The sequence below is a fragment of the Populus alba genome, chromosome 1, assembly GCF_005239225.2.
Source record: "Populus alba chromosome 1, ASM523922v2, whole genome shotgun sequence".
NCBI classification, from domain to species: Eukaryota; Viridiplantae; Streptophyta; class Magnoliopsida; order Malpighiales; family Salicaceae; genus Populus; species Populus alba.
This window is the reverse complement of record NC_133284.1, coordinates 28,063,651-28,081,566: the sequence shown is the minus strand read 5'-3', so window position 1 is coordinate 28,081,566 and position 17,916 is coordinate 28,063,651. Positions and strand designations below refer to the sequence as shown.

Genomic DNA, 17,916 nt, shown 5'->3' with positions numbered 1-17,916 from the left:
AAAAAAAAACAGAAGTTGTGTGTAAAAATGGAAAGCTAATGGAATTTTTTCATTAACTTTTGTGTCTAATTTGACGGTGAAATACATCAAATATGGACAAAGAAGTACTTGGAGGGATTAATGTTTTATAAAAAGTACAAAGACTAGGTTATATTACCCACGCTCCGGTCCTTTGAGAATGAGATGGAAGCGTCCATTGACTTTGACTCTTAGTAATAAAATAAAGTGACGTGGCGGAGCCTTTTAAGCCCCAAAAACGGAAGACAAACACCTAGAGACTCTAGACGGACAGAAAAGGGGACTCAAAAGGAGCGAAAATGTTGCCGGCGTGAGCGATGACCATTGCAATTGCTGGTATGTAGTGCGTAAACAGTGATCCCTCTCTAACCCCTACAACCTTACACGTTTCCTTTCTTCTTCTCTCTTCGATCCCAAATCCCCGCTTCCTTTTAATTTTTGCTTCAAAAGAAAATAAAGAAAATCAATAATTGTTTCTTTGAAAGCAGGTATGGCCGATTCGTTATTATCAGGTGGCGTTAAAGAGAACAAGCTATGGAAAGGAGTCCTTGCTGTCGCCGGAATCATGACCACTCTTGTCATCTATGGCCTTTTACAGGTTTTTTTTCTTTTGTTTTTATGTCTAGAAATGGTTTAGGGTTTGATATTTGATTTAAAAAAATATATATATTTGGGGGCAGGAAAAGATCATGAGAGTCCCATATGGGTCAAACAAGGAATTCTTTAAGTACTCGTTGTTTCTTGTTTTCTGCAACCGCATTACCACGTCTGCTGTCTCTGCTGCTGCTCTTGTGGTAAGTCCCATTCGGTCTGTTTTAGAATTAGAATCTAATGTCTGAACAATGGGTTGATTTGGAATTTTGTTTCTTAGGCAAGTAAAAAAGCTTTGAATCCTGTTGCTCCTGTTTACAAGTACTGTCTCATATCAGTATCCAACATACTGACCACAACTTGCCAGTATGAGGTATGTTTTGTTTTTTTCCTTACCATTGCTTTGATCAATGTTTCTGCTGGAATTAGTTTTCTGCATAAGTAATTCTAGATTTGTGCTGGATTAGGTTTAGATATGCTTATGCTGACAATATGTGCTTGATCCAGGCACTCAAGTACGTTAGTTTCCCTGTCCAGACACTCGCTAAGTGTGCCAAAATGATTCCTGTCATGGTATGTTAATTTCCTGCGTTGAATTATAATTTTACTGTTTCTGTCATTTCGGATAAGTTTAGTAACAAGCATTGTAATTTGTTTAGCTCTAGCATGTCAATTTTGCTTTCTGGGTTGACTGCTCTAACGTCGGGCTTTAGTAGTATAAATTGAGGATACAGCTGCAGGGTTTCTAGTTATGTAATAGTTTTGTGCTAACATTCATTTGTCTTTGCTGTTATTTGTTTATTTATCTATTTTCTTTTTATGAATGTATTTCCTGAAGAAATTATCTGATAGAGCTGCGTCTGCAGATTAGGATCAGTATTTTCATTGAAGCTTTTTTGTATTGCTTTCCTGCTAAATAATCATTTGATGGATGAAGGTGGTTCTATATCGTTCTTCTGGATGCAAGAAATCATTCTACAATGAACTTGATCCAAAGTATTCCCAGAATGCTTGTCATGTATGTGCATGTCTTCTCTTTTTCTTAGTAGCTGGGGGGTGGAGGTATGCCAACTTGCAGCCTGAAGTCCTTTAACACTGGCAATATGTAATTCTTTCTGCTGTACTTCTCAATAAATTTTCCTGTTGGGACCAACTTCCTTCAAGTACTTCTAAGAAATATCTGGGAAACATTTGTTATGGTGGATATAAGAAATTAATACAATAATGCATTAGAGAATGACTGCATGGATTGGTTTCGACAGAATGCTCAAAATGTCATCTTTCTGCATTTTTTGGCTTGTGTACCTTTCGCTGCCAGTTACAGTTTTTATTTTAATTTCAGCTTTCAAAGTGTTGATTTCTCATCTTTTTGTTCAGGTTTGGGGCACAATCATTATGCAAAAGAGATACAAAGGAATGGACTACTTTTTGGCTCTTCTAGTGACACTGGGCTGTTCAATTTTCATTCTATTTCCAGTAATGACTATGCTTCCTGTCTCGGCCACTCCATTTTTAATGCTTTTTGATATATAGCATCTGCTTGTACTTTTTTGCAACTTAGTTTTTTTGGGTTGATTACACTTCACTCTGCTCCATAATTTATCTGTTCAGAAATCAAAGACCACGCTAATTTTCCATTTATTACCAAGATGAAAGGGCCAAAGTTAACCAGGATTCAAACAAATATATGAGCACAACTTCAGGAAAGATCAACGTCTGCATATATTTAGGGTTCCATATATGTAAAAAATTAAAATTTTTAATATAAGTAAGGTTGTACTGTAAAAGACACCATCAGATTCTTGTATTTGTAGAATTATTACCAATGACTTGAAATTGTTGATGGTTGTCTATGTGCTCCCCCCCCCCCCCCCTCAGTGTGTGTGTGTGTGTTTCTTTCTTAAGCCCTATCAATGCAAAGAGTAGCAATGGTAGGCATAATGAGAGATGTTTGGATCAGCAATGCATTGAATGGTCGAAGTTGTAAAAAAGACATCGAACCATACAACTGCAAACAGAGACTTGTGCATAGTGTTAGTTCATAATATTTAAACCAACTTGTGCACTGTTATCTTTTCATTTTACGACTCCTTTTCTGACCTCCAGATATGAGACACCTTTGTTGTTTTATGGGAGATGAGAATATTGTGGTGGATGAAAATAAGAGCAATGCTTATGTTAATTGAGACCTTGCCTTATTTGTCTGCTACAGATATTCCTTGGCTTTCTGTATGTACATGCTTTGTATTTGTAGTGGTTGCTGTTATTGTTCATGCATGATGGTAATCTATGGTTGTTATCTGCTTAAGAATCATCTTGACTACACACTGAACTAATTCTATTTTGTTTTTCGATTTAGGCAGGAACTGAGATTAGTCCATACAGCAGAGGAAGAGAAAACACTGTTTGGGGTGTTTCCCTGATGCTTGGCTATCTCGGGTATCAATTTTAAATGCATTTATTCCCAGGCACTGCATTTGCTCCATTGTTAATTTAGCTGTCATTTCCATAAGCAAAATTGCTGCAAATCACAATTTTATCCATTTGTAAATTGAACATCTGTTTGCATATGCATGCTTTTGTGCTTTTCTGAAAGGGATGCCTGGAATGCCAATTTCAAATTGTTTTGGCATGAATGATAAAATGGGAAAGTGACTTCTTATATTGATGCTACATGAATCAACAGAATCATTTCTATTTTACACTTCCTTGTTCAAGTAATCTATTGTATGGATAGAAAATTGATAAGTTTATGGGTGTGGGCCAAACAACATTGAGTGTTTTGTTAATGGTTCACTGAAATGTTTTTGGGAAGAATAATGTTGCTCAGCACATAAACCTTGTATTTCTGACAGTTTTGATGGCTTTACAAGCACATTCCAAGATAAGCTATTTAAAGGTTATGATATGGAGATTCACAATCAAATTTTCTATACAACATTGTGTTCTTGCATTCTCAGCTTGACAGGTGAGTTTTCCAATCTTGCCCAATCTCTCTCTCGAATAAATTATGAAAATATTGTGATTTATGTATGGCTCTCTGCTGTCATTGGATTATCTTGATTTGATCTCCTGTTTTTTTTAAATGGGGAGGAGTCATTGGATGGATTGTCCATGTGAACCTTTTTTCACCTGTTTTTGCAGTGTGATTCCATTTTAATTGTCCAATTAGGTAGTGGGTTATAGGTTTAACTATGCAAGTGCTCAAATTTTTTTGTGGCTTGGAGTTGGACTTGCTGAGGTACTGCTCTTAACCCATGTGAATTTTGCTCTCAGCATGGTTAGGAAAGGAAGAGCCGTGGTTCCTATCCTTTATGCTCAGTTCACTTAGAGATGATGAGCCTTTGCTTCCTTGTCTTTTGGGTTTCCAATCATATTTTTAATGAAGGCAAATGCCATGATAGAGCTTTATTTTAAGCTTATAATACAATCAACTTTTGTCTTGGACAATAGCTCATCTCTTCTACTTTCAGATGGTATTTGTTTATGCTATTGCTGTTCTGTTGCTGACTGAATGCATTGACTTAATTTCTGCTGTAGGCCTTGTATTACAAGGACATCTTCTTCCAGCCATAGATTTTGTGTTCCGCCATAATGATTGTTTCTTTGACATTGCATTGCTTTCCACTGTGAGTAATTTTTACTGTCATAACTCTATAATATCAAGGGCCAAAATGTTTTTTGCCTGACTTTATTAAACATCCTCCCCCCTTATTTACTTTCAGTGAAGATTCAGGGTAAATCTGAGAAATAATATCATTCCGTGCAGGTAGCAACTGCTAGCCAGTTCTTCATTTCTTACACAATCCGCACATTTGGTGCTCTAACATTTGCTGCTATAATGACCACGAGACAGGTGAATGGAAAAATCTCCAACTGAATCTAATGTTTCATTCTTGTCATCACAACTACCCTTCTGATAAACGATGCCTTTCTATTTGTCTTTGTTACTGAAGTTATTGAGCATCGTGCTATCATGTGTGTGGTTCGCCCATCCTCTTAGCTGGGAACAATGGATTGGAGCTGTAAGTGTTAATCACAATCCTTGTTCAAACTCTCTCATCCCAAGGCCCCTAATTCTCATACATTGAATCAGGTTATCGTCTTTGGTTCTCTGTATGCAAGAAACTTGTTGAAAAGCACACCTTCAAAGCTTCCACCTTCCGAGCATACTCAAAATGGAGAAGCAAAACCCTTGATGCAGTGACTTCAAAACTTTGGACTTGGTGCTGCCTCCAATTTTACAGTGATTGGCAGCTATTGGTCTAGTTGTGAGCTTTCCATTCAAGAGACTGCAAAATGGATGGAGATGGACACGATTTCATCCAAACAATTCTATGCAGTACCACAAGCAAAAGGATCCTCTCTGAGTGGCATTAGTAGTTATTAGTGCTAGGGGAGAGAAGAAAAATAGTAAGAGAGAAAGTGACGTTCCATTTTTGTGTAGGAACTGACCAAAGCATAAAAGGACTGATCTTTTACTTGTGTTTAATGTCTGAACACATGCCTCTAAAATATATCCGAACAGAAAAGGTATAGAAAAATACTTACACTTTGATGCAGGAGCAAGGCATCTTGTCAGTATTTTATCACTAATGAACCTGAGGGATGCTTGTCTATCATGTTTTCATTTATTTTATTTTATTTTTGGCTAGTTTTCAATAAAAATTCTAAAATATTTGTGACAGTGCTCTAGACTCGTCATATCTCGTCCTTTAGCACCGTAAACTTGGTTGCGGCTTGACCCTTGAGGCCCCTTGAGGGTCTTGGGCTTGTTCATGGTCCGGCTCTGAGTGCCCCTGATTTTACCCCAGCCTGCCTTTGGTGGGCTTGAACTTGACCCTAGCTAGGCCCTTGATGCCCAGACTTAATTCCGGCTCAGCTACTTGAAACGCTAAATTATGCCCAAACTTACTATATGTCAAGTAATAACTAATTAAACTGAGTATTTTAAAAATTAAGGAACAGTTTTGTTATATAATAAAAAGTTAATTGCTAATTGTGGAAGTGTATATATATATATATATATATATATATATATATAAGAATAGGTAACTCCTTCCTTTTAAAAATTGAAACTTTTAAACAAATTTTGAATTTTTTTTTTTCAAATTAATTTTTTTTTATGTTTTTGAATTATTTTGATATGCTAATATCAAAAATAAATCCTAAAAAATATATATATTATTTTAATATATTAAAAAATATATATTTTAAAAAACAACCTCAACTACATTTTCAAAGAAAGTTAAAATACAGCTGTGCGGTGTGATTTTCAGCAAGACAAAACAGAACTTAATTAGTGCTGTCTTACCACAAAGCACAAAGTAAATGACCTTGCGTTGCAGGAAATGCTGTAAAGTTTGGTCATGTTTTTTTGGTGCTGTAATCGGATGGGGCACGATCCAGTATAAATTGGACCACATATGAGTAAAATCTGATACATACTGGATTAATTTGGTATTATTAAATGCGTTTCAAAACAAAATCAATGCTTATGAATTCTATCAATAAGCACTAGAACTGCATAATATATATCCTTGTGAAAAGAAAAGAAAAAACTATAAATTTAACCTTTTTTCATTTTTCCAAATGCAAAAGGAAGATATCTCAGGCCACCGGTGGTGCGCCGACCAAATCAACCACACTTGTCGACCAAAAAATCATATAATAAACCCTAGCCTGGCGGAGTGGACTGATCTTTTGGAATTTTCCTTCTTTCTTCTCGGCTGTCCAGGGATAAGGTTGGTGAGATTAAAGTTAGCAAAACCTTCGGCGAAAGGAAAAGAAGAAAAGGAAAACTGATAGTGGTATGGATAGAGTTAAATTGTATTGGTTGCTTCAACGCCTGCCGAGACTGTTTTTTGCTTTTGTCCCATTAAAATATACAGAGACCTTAGACTTTCTAGAAAGCAAAATGCAAGGTAAGAAATAGAAGACGTCAAGGAGCCCCACGACTGAGAAAATCTGAAATGGACTGCTACCCAAAAGTGTACATTGTTGTCATCATTTTGTCTTTGATTTCTTGGGTAGGCATGCACACAGCCACTCGAAGACAGAGAACGCCACCGTTGCCCGGCACTGCCAGGACAGACCATAGTTATAAAATCTCTTACATGTCAACATGGGACGACAGGATATATAAAACTCTCCCGAGAGCTTGGCCAGTTCTTCTGCTCTGTATCTACTTAGAATTTAGTTTGGTTTGGAATATGCTCAAATGGCCATGACATTAAGAAATAGAGTAAGAAATGAGAATTAATTACAAGTGGGACTTCAATTTTAGCGAGTACACATTTTTATTTTTTTGAGAACTATATAAGCTGTGTTCCCTTTTATCATAAAGTATATAATTTCTATTCTGCAAATGTAGGTGAACCAAGCGTTAAAAAGTAAGGATAAGGTTCTAAAAGCATATATTTCTGGTTAAACAAACAAATTCTTAAGAAAGTTGGACTCGGTGTCTCAAGCCAGCGCTGGACAATTTTATGCCCAAGACTTTTGGAATTGGACTGCAATTGTGGTATGACGAAACCAAAACTCAAATATAGATGGAGCATGCATGTCCAGAATTAATTATATTGGGTATATTTGTAGCTTAGTTATAGTTATTTTTTAAAGTATATTTTATTTAAAAATATATTATTTTTTGTTTTTTTATATTAATTCATTAAAACAATTTAAAAACATTAAAATGTAAATAAATAAATTTTTAAAAAAAATACTTCAAAAAATAATCATAATTATATAAGGAATGCTCTCAATAGCAGAAGACAGATGAAGAAGCAAGAAAAGGAGTGGTGTTGCGTCTCTCTACTGAAAAATTATAAAAAACACTTGCTTGTCCTTGAGTGCCGACTTTTGCCCCGGCATGCATCAACCCGTGACTCCACAGGTTATAATGAATGACTCACATGCTCTCTCTCTCTCTCTCTCTCTCTCTCTCTCAGTGTGTGTGTGTGTAACATTCCGACACCAGCAAAACAAGATGCATCAGGTATAATTAATGACATGCCTGGAGACCAATGATGCATGGTCTCCGATCTGAGACTATGAAGGAATAAAATATAGGGTGCTCCTAATTACCAGTTGTTGTTTTCCTGCGTGAGCATAATAATGCGGGAGGGAACAATTAATTTATTCAAACAAACAACGCACTTGGCCAAGCAGTATACGTTTTTATTTTTATTTTTTCAACAGAACAAAACATTTACACCGATCTGTATAGTTGAATGGCCAGCAAGCGAAATTAATTATGATGCACATTAATTAATTGCTTTAAAACAACAACGTAAGACTACTCATGATGATGCAACCGATCTCATGAAACAGATCTCACATTTTCATACGGTGTATATGGCACGCTAGCTTCTTGATTAGCAGCGTGATTAAACAGCTATTATTCATTTCACACAGCCTGCATGCTAGTATTTCACACTATTCATGAATTAGTAAAAACAATTAAAAAGAAACTATGAGGGGCAGAATGCATGGATCAACAGCTCAGGTTGACCATCAAGGGAGTGGGGATGACGAAGGCGGTGTTGTTGCAGATGGCCACAGCTGTGCGTTCTTCACTTTGGAGACGCTTGCAAGGACGCCTAAAGGGGTCACATCCCCTATGATCGTAACTTTCTTTGTCGCAAAATCTATGCTGAAAGATGCAACTCCTGCGCATAAATTTTAAGGAATCGCTTTAGCCCACAAGTTTATATGAAATTGTTAAACAAATCAACAGTGTTCTCTCTTGTGTGTGTAGTAGTATTAAATAACCTTCCATTTTGGAGATATGTTTCCTCACTTTTCCTTCGCATCCTTTGCAATGGATAGAAACCCTCAAAACCACAACCTGAAAAGAATTGATTAACGATAAGAATATATAATAATATTATTAAGATTCAAAAAAAGTAGTGATAAACGAGCAATTAAGCTCCAAGATATAATATTTTGAGCCCAGTCCTTGTCTATCTTGAATAATGAGCTGAAATTAACTATGTAGAAATTACTAGTTGATGAACTTGTGTAGAAACTAATTAACAACCTGATGACGGGAGCGTGTTGAGGAAGAAGATCTTAAAGCAGGAGAATCATTTGAGCTCATACGACTGGGTTTATTTCCAGTGTCAGACACGTGGTCAGCCTCTGAAATCCAGTCACGAGAGCGAACCAAAGAAGAAGATCTGATCCGTGCAGGAAAATCAATCGAGCTATTTGTAATCCTCGGGTTTGCATGCTGGGTGCTAGGAGCCATTGCAGGGACTTCATGGTGATCAGACTCCGAAATCCAATCGATATAAGGAGCTGTATCGCTTTCAAGAAGGTGCCTGGAGGAGGAACCTGGTACAGGGCGACTTTGCAGATCACTTACATCAGCAGAGCTTTTTCTACGTAAATAACTCTGCTTAACAGAACTGATCACCGATCTACTATCTTCAGCGGAGCTTTTCCTATATAAATCTCTTTGCTTAGCAGAACTTTTCCGGCTATAAGGACTGCAGGGGCTAGGGGGCAACTCAGATGAACAAGCTGGTGTATAATCAGATTTAGAACTCTTCCTGTCAACAGGTCTGGTTCCATGGCGCACTATGGAACGATGGTCAAGGCTTGAGCAAATGGCTGTGGAAGCTGGAGAAGCACAGAAAAGATCCATCATTTTCATGTTCTTGGACCAAGCAAAGGCTATGTAAGTGGTCAATGCTAGGAGTTATAATTGTTGGTTTAGGAGATTGATACAAAAATCTTCTTAATGATACCACCTAATCCGCTTTTTAAAGTGGCGTGGCTTCCAGAGATTCGCGTGTTTGGAAATGTTTTAGTTTTTTTTATATATATATTTCACTTGAAAAAGATTACATATATATTTTTTATTTTTTTATAGTTTTAATAAGCTAGTATAAAAAAACAAAAATATTTTAAAAAATTATTATGGACCACGGTACCAAATATATAAAGAAAATGAACCATTTTGGTCCCCATAAAAAGAAATATTGAATAATAGAACTTAGGAACTTGGAAGGAGTGTGATTCTGGACCTTTCGAATTATTGTAATCAACTTTCAATTATTTAGTTTTAAAATATTTGAGGTGGGGCTGTTGATCCTTTGTGTGTCATGATTACTAACACTGGCTGCTGGCTAGAGCATGGTTCTAAACCCTTTTTCCCTCGGTTGATTATAACTTAGTCCCTGTACTTGATTGAAACTAATTAATTAGTCCTCCTTGGTTTCTAAGATTATATAGTTAAACAATGTATTTTTAAATGCATTTATAACTTAATCTTTTTTATTTATAAATTAGTCCTCGCGTTCTTTTTCACTTTATTATTTTTTTCAAAAGAAAATGATTGCTTGCATTCGATTAGATAAATGAGCTTCCTTTTAACATGGCATGATTAGACCATTGATGACATAAAAAAAGCAGCAACCGAGTGCGTGTTTAGGCAGTGCTTTTAAAAAAAAAATGATTTTTTTTTAAATGATTTTTTTTTGATGATTTTATATAGTTTTTATACGTTAATATTAAAAATAAATTTTAAAAAATAAAAAAATATATTATTTTAATTTATTTTTAAATAAAAAATATTTTAAAAAATAATCGTTACCACAATATCAAATATTATTTTAATATAAAAATATAATTACAGTTTAAAAAATATACATTAAAAAAAAATATAAATCATAGATTTTCTCAAACTCAATTTTTATCATAATAAAAAAAAGGTTTAAATTAAAAAAAAAAAAAAACCTAAAAATTTCTGTAGTGTTTGTGAATGCTGTTGAAATCATATTTCTCAAAAACTTGAAATTTTTAAAAAAAAATTTTTTTATGTTTTTATATTGTTTTAATATACTAATATTAAAAATAATTATTTTAATATATTTTTAAATAAAAAATAATTTAAATTATAATTACTATCACATTTCCAAGCCCATTACTATCATATCTTCAACGGCTTCGTAGCCTGATACAAACAGATCGTAAGTCAAAAACCTGAAGACATAAGAAAACTGTAAAATGATATCATCATAGCCCACTTGAAGAAATGGACATTAGCCCAGACAATTAAAGCCCATAATTCAAATACACCTGGATTTCATAGAGTCGCTATATATTGTGTACAATTAATCAGTTAATATTTGTTGAGAGGTAAGAAATATATCGTAAGAATCTTTTAAAAAAATAAGCAACGAACATTTAAATACAGTGGAGAGTATTCTAGTTTTTTAGATGAACTTTGTAGAAAAATAGAAAAAAAATGTATGCTTTGTTATTTGTTTCTCTATAAAACTTGAAAACATCATAAATATTATTCTCAAAATTATTCATAGTAATATTTATTCCGTGTCATTTTTTATTATTATTTTCAATCTAAACCAAATAAGGTCCTTGTGTTCTATTTTTTTATATAAAAAAAATTGTATTTAATTTATATGTCATAGAGAAAAAATTTTAAGATAAAAAATAAATATGTAAATTAAATCTGAGAAAAAAAACCATTTTATAGCTCTTTTCATGGGAGAATTTGTTTTTCCTTTTCAAGGGTGTAAGATCAAGGAAAGTTGTGATTGAATTTAGGTTAAAGAGATATGAAAATATTAGCCTTTTAACATTTAACCCTATTTAATATTAACTTTTTAATAATTACTTGAATTATTTTAAACTGTTAGATTGAGTGGGTCATATAAAAACAATTTTTATATAATTTAATTTTAAAATTTAGTTATATAAGATTTCAAGATAAATTTATTTGGATATGTGTGTGTGTGTGTGTGTGTGTGTGTGTGTGTGTGTGTGTGTATGTATGAGCTGCAAAATGAGGTGATGTGTGATCTAGGATTTTTCTAACACTCGTGATGTTTTCAACTACGGTTGAGAAGGTAAGGACTATGGAAGGGAAGCAATTTTACATCATGACTGTATTTCATATGTAACCAATCAAATTAATCTTAAGAGTACCATCACGAAGTTAACAGAAAAAAACAAAAAGGGATTAGTTAAGAGTCTAGTCAAGTTAAAAAATGGGAAGTCTGGAAATTACGTTGAAAATCCTCATCAGTTAGTTGAAAGATGGCTCAGTTTTCAAAATTTATTGTTAACTTGTTTATAAATTGATTGACATGCCGTTCATACCTGGGTTAGTCGTAATGAATTGTTTTTATAAATCGTTAAAATAGATAGGTTGTTATTTTAAAAATGTTTTTTATTTGGAGTATTAAAATAATACTTTTTTAAAAAAATATATTTTTAATATAGTGTATCAAAATAATCTTAAAATATTAAAAAATTTTAATTTAAAAAAAATTTAATTTTTTTTAAATACAAAAATAAACAGACCGACTTCGAGCTAAGAACGCTGATAGAACAACGTGTGCCCCTGGGTACGAGGCGACCCATTTCACACTGGCCCCAGTGGCATTTACCTCTGGACAGGAACTTGCTCCTCGTACACAATCTCCTCGTAAGCCTCGTTTCGGGATTGCAGTCCAAACCTTAAATATAGTTTGGTCAAAATTTAATATTTTTTTATTTAAAAATAGTTTTTTTTTTATATATATTTTTAAATTATTTTATATCAAAAATAAATCTTAAAAAACAACTAATATTATATTCTCAATCATTTTGGAAGATCGAAGACTTGTTTCGCATACATGCATGTTGCTCCAGCACGGTATTCCAGCCGATTTCAGCCTTGGAAGGAGTTTTACTTTTTGAAGTGGTTTTCTACAGCCTCGTAAAATTAGCCGAGTGAAAATATTTATGCAAGTTTATTTTTATATTTTAAAAAAAAATTAATTTTTTTATATTTTTTTTTCAAAGTAATATTTTTTTTTAGTATTTTTAAATCATTTTAATGTGTTGATGTTAAAAATAATTTTTTAAAAATAAAAAAAATATTATTTTGATGTATTTTCGAATAAAAAAAATACTTCAAAAAAATAACCATAACTACCATCTCAAACAATCTCTTCAAATATCCACGTGGCAGCTAATTTATCAGCCTCTATGTCGCAAAACAATTAGCCTCAAAATATAATCGTCAAAACTATTCAAAATTGATTTAGAAGCAAACTTAAATCCGCAGCTGTAATATTTCCTCCATTGCTGATAATATTACCGGCAAAAGGAGTAGAATTGCCGCTAAAATAAACATTTTTAAATACTTCTATTTTGTTAGAAGCTGTTCAGCTGCTAACAAAATATCTATCCTTAAAAATAAGTTTTGTGGAGTATATTCGTGACTGTGATACTTTTTTATAATTATAATTTAAAAAAAAATATAAAAATTATTTTTAGTTATAATTTTTAAAAAATAAATTTTAAAAATACATGTTCAGTTAAAATTGATATGAATTAAATTTTTATATTAAAAAAATAAATAAAAATAAAACTTTATAAATAAAAAAATATATTATTTTATTTTTTTAATAGAAATATCTTAAAATAAAAATTATTTTACTAACCAAATAATTTATATTCCCTAGTAATAAAAAAGAAGAAGCCGACATGACAACAAATAATCTTGTAGTGTTTTAAAGTTGTTTTATACTGTATAATAATAGTTGCTTTTTAAAATATTTTTAATTTAAAAATATATTAAAATAATATATTTTAATTTAAAAAAAAATTAATATAGCACATTTAAATGAGTCAACAATATAAAAAAAAATTAAATAAGAAAATTCAAATTTTAACCGACCCCATTCATATGAATGCAATAAATTAAATTGGGGTCTTATTGGTTTTCACAATGGACCCCAATATTGATACTTGTCGTCGCAATGGGTCCCTGTAAGAAATTATTGGTCCTTGACAGGCAATAACGACAGACAAAATTTAATGTGGTCGGCATTAGTTTATCTCTCAATTAAGCCAATGAATTTTCAAAACCCCAGGATCTGCCATAACAAAACAGAAAATGCTGGGTGACTTACATTAACTAATCATTAATTAACAATTAGTACACTCTTGAAAGCTTTCCTCCAGGCCATATTATAACCCCAGAATTTATTCGACAAAGAGAGCAATTAAATTTAATCTAGAAACCGAAACTGCCCGATAAACCGGTTAGCCGGTTACATCCTATAGTCCTATACTACTGCTAGAGAGTTACTATTTTTGAGGAATAGTTAGTTTCTAATTCTATGGTTTCATATTTGGTAAGGGAAAATAACCTCATGCACTAAAACCGGACTAGAGAAATTATATGGGAGTTGATTTAATGGTAAAAATTTGAGATTAAATTTTTTTTTTTTTATGATTTTAAGTTTGTGTTTTGTAGTTGCTAATATAATGGTCACTGTAGAATTATATGGTCGTTAATTTTAAAACTCATGTAATTAATTAAGATATACATAAGTTGTTTCAAACACTTACCTTAATTAAAAAAAAAAAACCGACTTGAGACTAGGCATCACGCTGTTTGAAGGAGTGATAATTAATAAATATTAATTTATATCTATGTATTGAATTTTATTAAGTTTCTTTTTATAATTTAAAAAACCAAGGAAAAGGAGGATATATATATATTTTTTTATTTACGTGGGTGTTCTGGCTAACTTGCGCGCACCACGACTAATCTTACGACCCACTGAACATCCTGCAAGTCCAATGAGCATGTAAGGCACCGCAGAGGTGACAGACGTGCACAATGAGATTTGAACTCTGATGTAAAGGAAGAAAATAAGTCATTTCCATCCTTAGATCAAGATTTCAAGTGCAAAAAGAGGATATTTTCTTCGGCCTGGTGCTGGAGTTTCTGGGTACTTTCATTTTTGAGTCGAGCTTCTCTCTCATTGGTGGCGGAGGAACTAGGAAGTGTGATGTCTTTTCAACGAATGGTGCGTACAAGCTTTTCCATGTGAAAGGGCGTTCAAAAACAGACAAAATCATACCGCGTGGACTTGGAGACATATTCCAACAAAGCCCTCCATCCCATCTCTTTCCTTAGCTCCTAACACTCTACCTTTTCTATAAGTATCTCTTTTGCTCATCTATCCGTAAGAAATCAAAACTTATCTCAAGATTCTGCTGTCTGTCAACTCCACAAGAAACCCCTTTTGATCTTATCTCTTGCTCTTTCTTCTTAGACAGAGTCTTAACTGATTGATATATATAAATATACCTTGCATGCAAGAAAAGGTATGAGGACTATGCTGCACAAACAATCACCTTCAACCTCACCTAATCCATCACCACACCATCGCCATACATTCTCCGATACATTAATGGACGAAAAAATCGAGATTGCACAAGCGCTCATTTCTAAATGGGATGTCTCCCCCAATTCCTCCAGCCTCTATTGTACCATCACTAATCTCTTCGCAGCAGATAACCGGTACGAAGCCAAACAGTACCTTAACTCCGTCCAAGACCTCCAAGCAGCCATGCAATATTACATCTCCCATGAACCCACCTCGGAAAATCTGGTTCTCGCTCAAGGTCTCATGCAAATTGCCATAAAGAGACTCGAGAGGGAGTTTTACATCATCTTGAAGTCCAACAGGCAGCATCTTGACCCTGAATCTGTTTCCAGAGCGTCAAGATCAAGCGTTTCTGAATTCGAGGATGAGTCTGAGGATGAGGAGCAATCGAGAGCCGGAGAGGATTCCATATCTGAAGTAGAGCGCGTTTCCATGTCTGCCATGGAAGATTTGAAGGCGATTTCAGAGTGCATGATTTCTGCTGGTTATGGAAAAGAATGTATCAAGATATACAAGAACATTCGAAAATCGATTGTTGATGAGGCCTTGTATCATCTGAACGTTGATAGCAGGTTGAGTTTCGCACAAATTCAAAAGATGGATTGGGAGGTTCTGGAAGTTAAAATCAAGACCTGGTTAAATGCAGTCAAGGTTGCAGTTCAAACTCTGTTTTACGGCGAGAGAATTCTTTGTGACCAGGTGTTTTCTTCTTCTCCTGCAATGAGAGAGTCCTGCTTTGCGGATATAACAAGAGAAGGTGCCTTGTCTCTCTTTGTTTTCCCTGAAAACGTAGCCAAATGCAAGAAAGCTCCTGAGAGAATGTTCCGCACCCTCGACCTCTACGAAGCAATCGCGGATCTCTGGCCTGAAATCGAATCCATCTTTGATTTAGAATCAACCTCAACCGTCAAACAACAGGCCATTAACTCACTAATCAAGCTCGGGGAGGCAGTCCGCGCAATTCTAACAGAATTCGAGTCTGCAATCTCCAAAGACCACTCAAAAACAGCAGTCCCAGGTGGTGGCATTCATCCCCTGACACGATACGTAATGAACTACATCACTTTCCTCACTGACTACAGTGGCATACTTGCGGACATCCTAGCTGACTGGCCTCTACCAGTTCTATCTTCATTACCAGAAGCTTACTTCGGTAGCCCCTTCTCCGATGACGGCACAATTAACTCAGCAATATCAACAAGATTAGCCTGGCTGATTCTTGTTATGCTATGCAAACTCGATGGCGGAGCTGAGATATACAAAGATGCGGCTCTCTCGTATCTATTCCTCGCAAACAATCTTCAATACGTGGTAAATAAAGTCCAGAAATCCAACCTCAAATTTCTTCATGGTGATGAATGGATAGAGAAGCATGAGGCAAGGGTACGGCAATATGTATCAAATTATGAACGCATGGGCTGGAGCAAAGTGTTTGCTACACTACCGGATATTAATGATAATCAGATGACAGCCCAGCAAGTCACCGAGTGTTTTAACAGCTTTAACTCTTCTTTTGAAGAGGCCTATAACAAACAAGCTTCGTGGGTTGTTTCCGATTCCAAATTGAGAGACCAGATTAAACTTTCGGTAGCCAGAAAGCTTGTCCCGGCATACAGGGAATTTTATGAGAAGTATCGGCAAGTGGTGGTAAGGAAGGAAGGGATTGTCAGATTTGCCCCGGATGACTTAGATAATTACTTGTCCGATTTGCTTTTTGGGACTGGAGGTTCAAGCACTCATCTTTCGTCATCTTCCTCACTGTCGTCAATTTCCTCGTCTCCGAGTCACTCTCGAGGCGGCCGAAGTCATTGAGCGGCCGCCCATTCCTCAGCCGTTCTGGCCCTTGTGAACATATTTTGTTTTTCAAAGATGCGTGTATAGCTTTTTGTCACGTGCGTACATCACACTGTTGACCGTCTATGAGATTGTAAAGATACGCTTTGACAGAAATTATTATTTAATTTAGATATTTATATAAAATATTATACAATTTAAATATATTTTTAAGATATTTAACTTTAAAAAATTTATATAAATAAAGCTCATCTCATTAGAGAGCACAACAATCAACACGAATCTAATATAATACTTAAACAAGATTTAATAAATATTTAAGTTTAAAAAATATCATTTATTCTCTCTTTACACTTAAATAGAGTTTACTCTCTTGTAATCTATATAAAAACTATATGGTATTATCATTAAAAGTATATTTTTTTATTATACACACATTTTTATTGAAATTTTTGTAAAGTTTTTTTTTAATATATGTTTTCAATATCATATTATCGACTCATTCAATTTTTATAATTCGCAAATAAAATTTCACATGTTCTCATCTTCCGGGAATTCCATGATTATATATATATATTATCATCAATACAATAACAACTTCTTCTTTTTCCTCTATATATACTTACTCAAAACATATTAATTATTATATTATTTTTAAAAAATATTTTAACTAATGGGACGATTGACTTAATTATGACATAAATCCAACCACATATTTTTTTTAATGTAAATAAACCTCAAACTTAAGTCTACATCGTTATAGGTGTGTGGTTTCAAAATAAACCAATTAAAATATATCACTCATATTTAATTTAGATTCGCACAGTTTTTAATTACAAAATTATATTACATAGTAAAATATGCTTTGAATACACACATTACAAAAGCAATACCCATTACTCATCACGACACCATGATGTATCTGAAATTTATATCATACACAATATAATTAGTTTATACACAGAATATTTACTAATATTATTACTATTACTTCTTTTTACGTAACTCTTCACAACTCAAACAATTTGCATAATTTAAGAATACAACATCATCTTTTGTCAAACCAATATTTGTTCAACTTTTACATGAACAAATTTCTCCAATTGTTAATTAACCAGGTACTAATCTTAGTAATCTCTCAAGGATTAATTACTCGTTAATCAAAGAATTATACCATTAACTAGAAAACCAAAATCTTTTTTTGATTATTAATCAGAGCACTAATCTCATAAACAAAAAAACCAACATTTTTATCTGGCATTAATCCCATTAACCAGGGATTCAACATCCTTGTCAGCCTATTAATCAAGAT

At 33.7% G+C, this 17,916-nt stretch overlaps 3 protein-coding genes across 4 annotated transcripts; 2 read left to right on the top strand and 1 right to left on the bottom strand.

Moving 5' to 3' along the window:
- Positions 1 to 206: 206 nt before the first annotated feature.
- Positions 207 to 5,228, top strand: LOC118045668 (UDP-galactose/UDP-glucose transporter 5B). Of its 2 annotated transcripts, none has more exons than XM_035054358.2 (12): positions 207 to 354; positions 507 to 616; positions 699 to 812; positions 890 to 982; positions 1,117 to 1,182; positions 1,987 to 2,085; positions 2,969 to 3,048; positions 3,465 to 3,577; positions 4,150 to 4,238; positions 4,379 to 4,465; positions 4,566 to 4,634; positions 4,706 to 5,228. In XM_035054358.2, exons 1-12 carry the CDS (start codon positions 336 to 338, stop codon positions 4,814 to 4,816), a joined length of 1,050 nt encoding a protein of 349 aa, XP_034910249.1. In that variant the 5' UTR covers positions 207 to 335; the 3' UTR covers positions 4,817 to 5,228. The 2 variants fall into 2 exon arrangements, with proteins under 2 accessions (XP_034910249.1, XP_073263305.1); XM_073407204.1 differs by having other exon boundaries at positions 270 to 354; positions 504 to 616.
- Positions 5,229 to 7,854: 2,626 nt separating this feature from the next.
- Positions 7,855 to 9,359, bottom strand: LOC118045667 (uncharacterized). The gene is made up of 3 exons (XM_035054357.2): positions 8,651 to 9,359; positions 8,383 to 8,458; positions 7,855 to 8,279 (listed from the first exon to the last, which is right to left on the bottom strand). Exons 1-3 carry the CDS (start codon positions 9,266 to 9,268, stop codon positions 8,125 to 8,127), a joined length of 849 nt encoding a protein of 282 aa, XP_034910248.1. The 5' UTR covers positions 9,269 to 9,359; the 3' UTR covers positions 7,855 to 8,124.
- A 5,234-nt stretch (positions 9,360 to 14,593) lies between these two features.
- On the top strand, positions 14,594 to 16,808 carry LOC118045666 (exocyst complex component EXO70H1). The gene has a single exon (XM_035054356.2). The coding sequence runs from the start codon at positions 14,751 to 14,753 to the stop codon at positions 16,620 to 16,622; it is 1,872 nt and encodes a 623-aa protein (XP_034910247.1). The 5' UTR covers positions 14,594 to 14,750; the 3' UTR covers positions 16,623 to 16,808.
- Positions 16,809 to 17,916: the final 1,108 nt, after the last annotated feature.